Here is a 12,289-nt window from a genome sequence, read left to right on the forward strand (position 1 = left end):
TCCCACACCCTGAACCTCTTGGCCCCACCCCTGCCACACATCACCTCCATATTAGTGCACATAACAAAATTCATTCTGCACATAGACGTAAAAAATTAGAGGGAACACTGCCTTTGACTATGGGATTCTACAAGCTTCCAAAAGGAAGGAAAAAATTGTTAACTTGTAAATGGATTAATAAAGAATACAATGTGTATCCCTGTTCTCCCAAGGTCACCTGAACTTCCATGAGCTGCCTGATCACCTACCACAAACCAAACTGTCCTGCCTTATGTTTTCTACTAAGGGTATGTCTACACTACAAAATTAGGTTGATTTTATAGAAGTCAATTTTTTAGAACTCGATTTTATACAGTCGATTGTGTGTGTCCCCACTAAATGCATTAAGTCGGCAGAGTGCATCCAAAGTACCGAGGCTAGCGTCGAGTTTCGAGCGTTGCACTGTGGGTAGCTATCCCACAGTTCCCGCAGTCTACGCCGCCCACTGGAATTCTGGGTTGAGCTCCCAATGCCTGATGGGGCAAAAACATTGTCGCGGGTGGTTTTGGGTACATGTCATCAGGCCCCCCTCCTTCCCTCCCTCTGTGAAAGCAACAGCAAAGAATTGTTTCTCGCCTTTTTTCCTGGGTTACCCATGCAGACGACATACCACTGCAAGCATGGACCCCGCTCAGCTCACCGTCACCGTACGTCTCCTGGGTGCTGCTAGCAGACGCGGTACTGCATTGCTACACAGCAGCAGCTCCTTGCCTTCGCGGCAACAGACGGTGCAGTACAACTGCTAGCCATCATCGTCGTCTCCTGGGTGCTCCTGGCCAACCGCGGTGAGGTTGGTCAGGGGCGCCTGGGCAGACATGGGTGGTCCTGGCAGACCTCGGTGAGGTCGGTCGGGTGCGCCTGGACATAAATGGGAGTGACTCCAGGTCATTTTCTTCTTTAAGTTTCGTCTCATGGAGATTCAGTCCTGCCTGGAATATCATATGAGCTGGAGGCTTCTGCCTCAGGCTGCTCTCCTAGCTGGCAGCACTGTGTGGTCGCACCTACCCCTTGCTCCCAAGGCTCATGAAGCCTGGACAGTAGCAAGGAGCAGTTCAACTATAGGCTGAACAAGTGCAGAATAGTGGTAGAATGTGCCTTTGGACGTTTAAAAGCTCGCTGGTGCTGTTTGCTGACTAGGCTGTTTGTGATTAGAAGAGCACAGCAAGGTGCGCTGTGCATCACAAAGGCTTTGAAAACCAGTTTCATGACTGGCCAGGCTTCGGTGTGACAGTTGTGTGTGTTTATCCTTGATGCAAACCCGCCCCCTTTGTTGATTTTAATTCTCTGTAAGCCATGTCGTCAGTCGCTCCTCTTTCTGTGAGAGCAACGGCAGACAATCGTTTTGTGCCTTTTTTCCGCACAGATGCCATACCACAGCAAGCATGCAGCCCACTCAGCTCAGCCGCCGCTATTGTGTCCTGGGTGCTGCTAGCAGCAGATGGTGCAGTAGGACTGCAAACTGTCATCATCGAACGACTGCTTCCGCTGCCACTCTGCTCTCCTGCAGTCGCCATACCATGGTAAGCATGGAGCCTGCTCAGATCACCACTGCAGTTATGAGCACTGTAAACACCATGCGCATTATCCTGCAGTACATGAAGCACCAGAAACTTCAAAAGCAGGCGAGGAGGCGACGGTAGCGCAGTGACGAGAGTGATGAGGACATGGACACAGACTTCTCTCAAAGCATGGGCCCTGGCAATTTGGACATCATGGTAGTAATGGGGCAGGTTCGTGCCATGGAACACCGATTCTGGGCCCAGGAAACAAGCACAGACTGGTGGAACTGCATAGTGTTGCAGGTCTGGGATGATTCCCAGTGGCTGCGAAACTTTCGTATGTGTAAGGGCACTTTCATGGAACTTTGTGACTTGCTTTCCTCTGCCCTGAAGCGCAAGAATACTAAGATGAGAGCAGCCCTCACAGTTCACAAGCGAGTGGCGATAGCCCTCTGGAAGCTTGCAACGCCAGACAACTACCTGGCAGTCGGGAATCATTTTGGAGTGGGCAAATCTACTGTGGGGGCTGCTGTGATCCAAGTAGCCAACACAATCACTGACCTGCTGCTCTCAAGGGTAGTGACTCTGGGAAATGTGCTGGTTATAGTGGATGGCTTTGCTGCAATGGGATTCCCTAACTGTGGTGGGGCGATAGACGGAACGCATATCCCTATCTTGGGACTGGAACACCAAAGCAGCCAGTACATAAACCGCAAGGGGTACTTTTCAATGGTGCTGCAAGCACTGGTGGATCACAAGGGATGTTTCACCAACATCAACGTGGGATGGCCAGGAAAGGTACATGACACTCGCATCTTTAGGAATTCTGGTCTGTGTGAACAGCTACAGCAAGGGACTTACTTTCCAGACCAGAAAATAACCGTTGGCGGTGTTGAAATGCCTATAGTTATCCTTTAATGCCATGGCTCATGAAGCCATACGCAGGAAGCCTGGACAGTAGTCAGGAGCTGTTCAACTATAGGCTGAGCAAGTGCAGAATGGTGGTAGAATGTGCATTTGGGCGTTTAAAAGTGCGCTGTTGCAGTTTACTGACTCAGTTAGACCTCAGCGAAACCAATATTCCCATCATTATTACTGCTTGCTGTGTGCGCCACAATATCTGTGAGAGTAAGGGGGAGACGTTTATGGCGGGATGGGAGGTTGAGGCAAATCACCTGGCTGCTGATTACATGCAGCCAGACACCAGGGCGGTTAGAAGAGCACAGCAGGGCGCGCTGCGCATCGGAGAAGCTTTTGAAAACCAGGTTCATGACTGGCCAGGCTACAGTGTGAAAGTTCTGTTTGTTTCTCCTTGATGAAAACCCACCCCCTTGGTTCACTCTACTTCCCTGTAAGCCAACCGCCTTCCGCTCCCCCCTTTGATCACCGCTTGCAGAGGCAATAAAGTCATTGTTGTTTCAAATTCATGCATTCTTTATTAAATCGTCACACAAATGGGGTGATAACTGCCAAGGTAGCCCGGGAGGGGTGGGGGAGGAGGGAAGAACCGGGTGGGATGGTGGAGGAGGGAAGGACAAGGCCACACTGCACTTCAAAACTTATTGAATGCCAGCTTTATGTTGCTTGGGCAGTCCTCTGGGGTGGAGTGGTTGGGTGCTTGGAGGCCCCCCCACTGCGTTCTTGGGCGTCTGGGTGAGGAGGCTATGGAACTTGGAGGAGGGCGATTGGTTACACAGGGGCTGCAGCGGTGGTCTGTGCTCCTGCTACCTTTCCTGCACCTCAGCCATATGCCGGAGCATATCAGTTTGATCCTCCAGTAGCCTCAGCATTGCTTCCTGCCTCCTCTCATCACGCTGACACCACCTATCATCTTGCTCCCACCACCTGTCCTCTTGCGTGTCCTTCCTGTCCTTGCGTTCATTTTGTGCTTTCCTGCACTCTGACATTGTCTGCCTCCATGCATTCTGCTTGGCTCTTTCAGTGTGGGAAGACTGCATGAGCTCAGAGAACATTTCATCGTGAGTGCGTTTTTTCACCTTCTAATCTTCGCTAGCCTCTGGGACGGAGATGATAGGGGGAGTGTTAAAACAGTTGCAGCTGCGGGAGGAAAAAAAGGGAGAGTAGTATTTAAAAAGACATTTTAGAGAACAATGGGTAGATTCGTTCATGGTGAACCAAGCTGTTAGCACGTGTGCTTTCTTTACAAGGTCTCATTTTGCCTCTTATATTGAGGGCCTGCTGGTTTGGTGTGAGAGATCACACACGCAGGGCCGGCGGGCAACAGAATTCGACTTGCAGGCAGACATGGTAAGCCACAGTCTTTTGGCTTCTTTAACCTTCATAACATGTGGGAATGGTTTCATACAGTAGTGCCCTCATTTCCCATACCAAGCACCCATTGGGTTGGCCATTTAAAAGGAGGGGGCTGCGGTTTTCGGGTTAACATGCAGCACAAACCCAACTAACCCCCCCCCCCCCACACACACACACACAATTCTCTGGGATGATCGCTTCACCCCTCCCCCCACCACGTGGCTAACAGCGGGGATGATTTCTGTTCAGCCACAGGCAAACAGCCCAGCAGGAACGGCCACCTCTGAATGTCCCCTTAATAAAATTCCCCTATTTCAACCAGGTGACCATGAATTATATCACTCTCCTGAGGATAACACAGAGAGATAAAGAACGGATGTTGTTTGAATGCCAGCAAACACCAGGACCATACGCTGCCATGCTTTGTTATGCAATTATTCCAGACTACGTGCTACTGGCCTGGGGTGCTAAAGTGTCCTACCATGGAGGATGGAATAAGGCTGCCCTCCCCAGAAACCTTTTGGAAAGGCTTTGGGAGTACATCCAGGAGAGCTTCATTGAGATGTCCCTGGAGGATTTCCGCTCCATCCCCATACACGTTAACAGACTTTTCCAGTAGCTGTACTGGCCGTGAATGCATCCCAAGTCTTCAGGGCAAATTAATCATTAAACACACTTGCTTTTAAACCATGTATTATATTTACAAAGGTACACTCACCAGAGATCCCTTCTCCGCCTTCAAGGTCCGGGAGCCCACCTTGGGTGGGTTGGGAGGGTACTGGCTCTAGGGTGATAAACAGTTCCTGGCTGTTGGGGAAAATGGTTTCTCCGCTTGCTTGCTGTGCGCGATCTTCAACCTCTTCCTCCTCCTCCTCATCTTCCTCGTCCCCAAAATCCGCATCCCTGTTGCATGAGAATCCATTGATGGAGTCACGCACGGGGTGGGGTAGTTGTAGGGGCACCCTTTAGAATGGCATGCAGGTCATCATAGAAGCGGCATGTCTGGGGTGCTGACCCGTAGCGGCCGTTTGCCTCTCTGGTTCTTTGGTAGGTTTGCCTGAGCTCCTTAAGTTTCATGCGGCACTGCTGTGGGTCCCTGTTATAGCCTCTGTCCTTCATGCCCTTGGAGATTTTTTCAAATATTTGGGCATTTCGTCTTTTGGAACTTCTGATAGCACGGATTCCTCTCCCCATACAGCGATCAGATCTAGTACTTCCCGTTCGGTCCATGCTGGAGCAATTTTGCGATTCTGGGACTCCATGGTCACCTCTGCTGATGAGATCTGCATGGTCACCTGGGAGCTCGCCACACTGACCAAACAGGAAATGAAATTCAAAAGTACGCGGGGCTTTTCCTGTCTACCTGGCCAGTGCATCTGAGTTGAGAGTGCTGTCCAGAGCAGTCACAATGGAGCACTCTGGGATACCACCCGTAGGCCAATACCATCGAATTGCGTCCACACTACCCCAAATTCAACCCAGCAGTGTCGATTTCAGCACTAATCCCCTCATCGGGGAGGAGTACAGAAATCGATTTTAAGAGCCCTTTAAGTCGACAAAAATGGCTTAGTCGTGTGGACGGGTGCAGGGTTAAATCGATCTAACGCTGCTAAATTTGACCTAAACTCGTAGTGTAGATGAGGGCTAAGACTTCTGTTCATTCCCTCTGAAGCACCTGGCATTGGCCACTGTCAGAAGATGGGCTACTGGGCTAGATGGACCATTGGTCTGACCCAGTATAGTCATTCTTATGTTCTTAGGGTCTCAGACCTCCTATAGCTTAATGGCCTCATGAGAAGCTTGCTTCTCTCTTCAGTAATGCATGTTGGTCTAAAAATTGGTTGAGAAATGTCAGGTTTCTGGGTCTTTTTTTCTAGTGACTTAAGTAAAATTACTGTCATCATTGGTTTTAGACTACTGACATCAGTAGAGTTATTCCTGAGTTACAGTAGTGTAGGTAAAATCAGGCTCTCTGTTTTAGTGACCGGTGTGGTGCAAAGCTTATGGCAATATTGAGGTTGTTTGATTTACAGCACCCAGAGTTTTTCAAACTGGAAAATGTGTCATAGTCCCTGCCTGTTGAGTGCTGGTGGGATAGTCTCAACAAAGGCAGCAAAGTCTGATACAGGCTATCAACTGTACAGCCACTGTGGATGAGTACAAGCTAAATTAGGTTTGGAGAGAGGCTAAAAGGGAGGTGGCCTCAAATAGCAAGCAAATGAGAGCAAACCCTGACCCGGGTCCATAAAAAGTCAAAATTGTAAAAGTGTATATTGAATTTTTGTTTGTGAATAAGGCACATAGGCCAGCTACACGTACAAAACCTGGTTGTAGCTACTGATTAGTTGATATGCTCATTTGTATGTACAGTTACCCAATTTACATATGCAAATATCTGTTTACCCAAACAACAGTGTTGCAGTTTTTGCAGGTACAGTTTAGATTGCCAGATCAGTTTCCTTCGTTGGTAACTGAAATCTACCATGTCTGACTTGTTCCCATGTATTTATTTGTATATCTCATTGAGTGACTGGGGTGAGGGCCTCTTATAGTGCAGTATCATGGGAGCAACTTTTCTCTTTTGCTCTCTTCCAATTCTTATGCCATGGTCTCTGAGCATCAGGGATTGTTTGTTTGTTTAAGCAGCTAAAGGGACTGGGCTTGACCCAAGCCAGTACATAGTGCTATGCTAGACTGGGACTTCTCTGTGGGAGCTATTTGCTGCCCAGTGTAATTTTAAACAATTATTCCAGCTCTTAAGGTTGAGGATAAAACCTTCTGAATTTGCCCCAGATTCATAGTGATTCTACAGACAGATGGATACAACAGCTCTCAGGCCAAATGCTTCGTTCTAAATATTACCACTCTTGCTCTGTATGTAATTTAAATGGATATTTTTGTACTTTCTTTTCTTCATGATAATAAAAAGTTACATAAACCCAAGACACCATGTCTTAAGTGACCAAATTTTACTGCTGATAATTTTCAATATCTCTAGCAGTTTCAGGTTAACAAATCGTAGAAGGTCCTCAGAGTAGGACTGTGCTAGCTACATCAAAGCTCAACTTCTTGCCACACAACTAAGGGAACTGTGGAGATTGAATAAATAAAATACACAGGAAACAAGGTTGTATCATTCTCATAGGTGTTGTGGATTCTTTGTATGTACTTATCTGCTTTGTTGGGCATGCAGCGCCTATATCAGCATGTGGCAATATGAGAGATGGACCCAATCCTACTCCCATTTAAGTCAATGGCAAAACTCTCATTGATTTGAATGAAAACAGGAGTGGGCCCTAAGGCCATAGCTTCGAACAGGCCATGGATTTCTGTGGTCTGGCCATTCTGTAATCAGTATGCAGGGAGCGCAGTTATAAAGGCATTGTTTGATAATAGAGATTTTCCGTGGTGCTTTGTTTCAGCTCTGAGCCTGCAGCATGTGAGGTGGTGCACTATCTCTGAGCAAGAACAGGCCAAATGTAATGACATGAGTGCAGCCTTCACTGATGCCAACATCCTTCCCAATGTATTGTGTGTTAGAGGCGGCTCAGCCATTAACTGCACCCATATGATCAAGGTGAGTTTGAAGTCATTACATTAGTGTCAATATAGCTTCTTGCTATGCCTTATTGGGCCACTTCACCTTGCATGGTCCCTTAGAATATGTACTAACTACTTATGCTACATGAGCTGTTCGATCTTGTATTTAGCTGTGACAGGGTACCTTTCCCAGACCTGAAGAAGAGCTCTGTGTAGCTCAAAAGCTTGTCTCTCTCATCAGCAGAAGTTGGTCCACTAAAAGCTATTATCTCACCCACCTGGTCTTTCTTTACTGGAAGATAAGCAACAGAGGGAAAACAGTTGTTCCAGTCACTAAAGTAGACTGTTCTGCATTGAGTTTCTGATAAAATCAGGCATATGAGTATTCTTGTACAGGTGTTTATACTTTTAAAGATCCCCTGCCTTGGGAGTTTGTTTATTTATTTATTTATTCATTCAGTAGATAAGACTGAGATTTAAAACAAAAGATGGTCCTGTCTTTTCTGTTCAGCCAGATCATACTTTGTGACCCTGTCACTGGGGTTAACAAGAGCCTTAAGTCTTCCCTTTAAAAGAAAGATCCTCTAATTCAGGCAATTGTATAACACCCTCCTTGGAAGGTAATTGTGGAGGGGTAGTGGAGAGTCATGGGCAAGTGCTTAGAACCACAGGATTGGAAATTAGGAAATGTTTAATTCTGGCATAGACTCCCTCTGTGGCCATAGACATGTCACTTAACCTCTCTGCCTCAGCATCCTTATTTGTAAAACTAGGGCTGCCCAGAGGATTCAGGGGGCCTGGGGCAAAGCAATTTTGGGGGGCCCTTCCATAAAAAAAAGTTGCAATACTACAGAATACTATATTCTCGTGGGGGCCCTGTGTAAAACAGGGCCCCCACTTGCCCCCCCCCACCCCCCGGGCGGCCCTGTGTAAAACAGGGATAATTCTAACTACTTACCGCATAGGGTTGCTGTGAGATTTAACTAGAGGGTTGTAATCTTTGTTGCTTCTGTCAGCAGAGCTCATTGTGCACAACATGGACTCCTTGCATCCTTCCATTCTCCCCCCAAGCTCTGTGTGTGCTACCTTCCCACCCCCCTCCATTTCAGGGACAATGCCATCATAATAACAAAATGTTTTTTAAGTACATCAGAAGCAGGAAGCCTGCTAAACAACCAGTGGGGCCCCTTGACGATGAAAATACAAAAGGAGCGCTTAAAGACGATAAAGTCATTGCGGAGAAACTAAATGGATTCTTTGCTTCAGTCTTCACGGCTGAGGATGTTAGGGAGATTCCCAAACCTGAGCTGGCTTTTGTAGGTGACAAATCTGAGGAACTGTCACAGATTGAAGTATCACTAGAGGAGGTTTTGGAATTAATTGATAAACTCAACATTAACAAGTCACCGGGACCAGATGGCATTCACCCAAGAGTTCTGAAAGAACTCAAATGTGAAGTTGCGGAACTATTAACTAAGGTTTGTAACCTGTCCTTTAAATCGGCTTCGGTACCCAATGACTGGAAGTTAGCTAATGTAACGCCAATATTTAAAAAGGGCTCTAGGGGTGATCCCGGCAATTACAGACCGGTAAGTCTAACGTCGGTACCGGGCAAATTAGTTGAAACAATAGTAAAGAACAAAATTGTCAGACACATAGAAAAACAAACTCTTGAGCAATAGTCAACATGGTTTCTGTAAAGGGAAATCGTGTCTTATTAATCTATTAGAGTTCTTTGAAGGGGTCAACAAACATGTGGACAAGGGGGATCCGGTGGACATAGTGTACTTAGATTTCCAGAAAGCCTTTGACAAGGTCCCTCACCAAAGGCTCTTACGTAAATTAAGCTATCATGGGATAAAAGGGAAGGTCCTTTCATGGATTGAGAACTGGTTAAAGGACAGGGAACAAAGGGTAGGAATTAATGGTAAATTCTCAGAATGGAGAGGGGTAACTAGTGGTGTTCCCCAAGGGTCAGTCCTAGGACCAATCCTATTCAATTTATTCATAAATGATCTGGAGAAAGGGGTAAACAGTGAGGTGGCAAAGTTTGCAGATGATACTAAACTACTCAAGATAGTTAAGACCAAAGCAGATTGTGAAGAACTTCAAAAAGATCTCACAAAACTAAGTGATTGGGCAGCAAAATGGCAAATGAAATTTAATGTGGATAAATGTAAAGTAATGCACATTGGAAAAAATAACCCCAACTATACATACAACATGATGGGGGCTAATTTAGCTACAACGAGTCAGGAAAAAGATCTTGGCGTCATCGTGGATAGTTCTCTAAAGATGTCCACGCAGTGTGCAGAGGCGGTCAAAAAAGCAAACAGGATGTTAGGAATCATTAAAAAGGGGATAGAGAATAAGACTGAGAATATATTATTGCCCTTATATAAATCCATGGTACGCCCACATCTCGAATACTGTGTACAGATGTGGTCTCCTCACCTCAAAAAAGATATTCTAGCACTAGAAAAGGTTCAGAAAAGAGCAACTAAAATGATTAAGGGTTTAGAGAGGGTCCCATATGAGGAAAGATTAAAGAGGCTAGGACTCTTCAGTTTGGAAAAGAGAAGACTAAGGGGGGACATGATAGAGGTATATAAAATCATGAGTGATGTTGAGAAAGTGGACAAGGAAAAGTTATTTACTTATTCCCATAATACAAGAACTAGGGGTCACCAAATGAAATTAATAGGCAGCAGGTTTAAAACAAATAAAAGGAAGTTCTTCTTCACGCAGCGCACAGTCAACTTGTGGAACTCCTTACCTGAGGAGGTTGTGAAGGCTAGGACTATAACAATGTTTAAAAGGGGACTGGATAAATTCATGGTGGCTAAGTCCATAAATGGCTATTAGCCAGGATGGGTAAGAATGGTGTCCCTAGCCTCTGTTCGTCAGAGGATGGAGATGGATGGCAGGAGAGAGATCACTTGATCATTGCCTGTTAGGTTCACTCCCTCTGGGGCACCTGGCATTGGCCACTGTCGGTAGACAGATACTGGGCTAGATGGACCTTTGGTCTGACCCAGTACGGCCTCTTATGTTCTTATGTTGAGTCTAGTGTCTTGCTTCACTTGGCCAATTAATAAATGTGTAAAGCACTTGGGACAGAGAAAGTGCTGGAGAAGAGCTAAGTGTTTATTAATACCCTACAGTACATGTATGACACAAACAGCAAAAAGGCTTGGTAGGCAGCATTAATGGGGGTTAGTCCAAAGGGCTTGGTCATATTGCTCAGCCCCAGTGAAACAGATAATACTTCATTCACATACATTATTTGTGACCTTGGGAGGGAACAGGTCATTTCTGTGCCCCATCTGCAGAAGGGGGATAATTATACTTCCTTACCACATAGTGAGGCTTAATTAATACATGCTTATAAAATTTTTTGATATCCTCAGATGCAAGCTGCTAAATAAATGCAAAATATTAACTCAACTAAATCTTGAAGCCTACTCAAATTTTACTAAAGCCATACTCAAATTCCTGGGGCTGACTAAAATTGAAACAAGAACCTTGGGATTTGATCTTATAAAAATAGAAGACACTTTACCCAGCAATAAAATGCAGCTGCTTCTGTGATGCAAGGGGAAAAGAATGCAAGATCTAACTCATGTGCTGAATGTAATAATCCAAGTGGATCCCGATCAGCACATGCCCAGGTAAAAGATTCTGTCATGGAATTTCTAAGAGATTTTGTTGCAGACGGATAAACACAAACCACACTGGTCTAGCAATTTCTTTACACTTCCAACACAAAGGCTACAACAACTATGATCCTTCTCAGCTCAGACTGAGAGCATCACGTTCTGTGTTCCTATGCAGAAAACCTCTTCATGGCATTCGTTATTTCCACTTATCTGGAGCAACAATAAACCAGAGTAATGGCAGAGCTGTGACACTGTAGTATCTGATAGAGAAGAGATTTAGGAAGCAGACTACTCCAGGTTTATACACTGAGATGTAAAATTTCCACAAATTAAGCTCAGCAGATCTAATTCTCTTGGGGTGGGAGTCACAAGGGGGATTTAGGCATCTGACTGCCATGTGACAGGGTCAGCCACCTCCCAAGCACCTCCTTGGGGCCAGCAATGGCTCTGCAGCACTGTGCCTCAATTTCTCTGGACTCCTTAATAAACTCCACATTATGGGCCAGTGCTGGAGATGTGGGTTGGCCCTCCAGCCAAGTCACAAACCAACTAAAAAGTCCCAACAAATGAAAAGGTCTTCCATGTTTCATGGGCTTTTCTTCAGTCTGCCTTCTGGGCCCTGTTCTCATCATCTGTCTGGGCTGCCTTTTAAGTCTTTCCCCCTCTCCAGTATAGAGCACTCAGCCCCCAAGCTCGTTCCCCTTGAGTACCATTCTCCTGCAGACCCTGTAGGTGACTAAATTAGCTAGGTACCTGAGCTGCCTAAATCCTGCACTGCCAGGCAGTTTAGCACCTAATCCATGCCTAAACCCTGGCAGGATTCACAATCTAGTAGACATGCTCAGAGCACAACTAAACCAACACAGAACAGCTAGGAGGCCAAGATTCCCCCCTGCTTACTTGGTCAACTTAGAATCCTGCGGCGAGTTGACGCAAATAGCTTTTTGATACAAGGAAACTTAGCAGAGTTATGCCTCAGGCACAACTCTGTCCTTGAGACTCCCCCCCCCCCCCCCCATGTGCTAATGATCTACTAAACATTTGCTCATTGCTGTGCTACAAATAGGACTGCATGTGATCTCTGAGCCTGCAGGTATACTGAACTCTGCTCTCTGAGGAGGGAAGGGAAGGGCTAGTGTTGTGGGTAAGGGTTGGGGATAGAGGTCTGCTGTTTTATAGTGCCACGTTACCTGGACTTAGTTCCACCAACATGCTTCATGCTAAGGGTAAAGTACAACATAATTTCCATCAATAGCCTAAGCCATTTTAAAAGCATTT

At 46.0% G+C, this 12,289-nt stretch overlaps 1 protein-coding gene across 1 annotated transcript in view; it reads left to right on the forward strand.

The window, feature by feature from the left end:
- The first annotated feature begins 1,946 nt into the window (after positions 1–1,946).
- MELTF (melanotransferrin) overlaps positions 1,947–12,289 on the forward strand; it is a 62,469-nt gene continuing 52,126 nt past the window's right edge. The window contains exons 1-3 of the mRNA XM_065411446.1: positions 1,947–2,336; positions 6,183–6,243; positions 7,235–7,389. Of these exons, the coding sequence (XP_065267518.1) occupies positions 1,947–2,336; positions 6,183–6,243; positions 7,235–7,389 (606 nt within the window). The remainder of the gene's footprint in view (positions 2,337–6,182; positions 6,244–7,234; positions 7,390–12,289) is intronic.

The sequence above is a fragment of the Emys orbicularis genome, chromosome 9 (assembly GCF_028017835.1).
Source record: "Emys orbicularis isolate rEmyOrb1 chromosome 9, rEmyOrb1.hap1, whole genome shotgun sequence".
Lineage (NCBI taxonomy): Eukaryota > Metazoa > Chordata > Testudines > Emydidae > Emys > Emys orbicularis.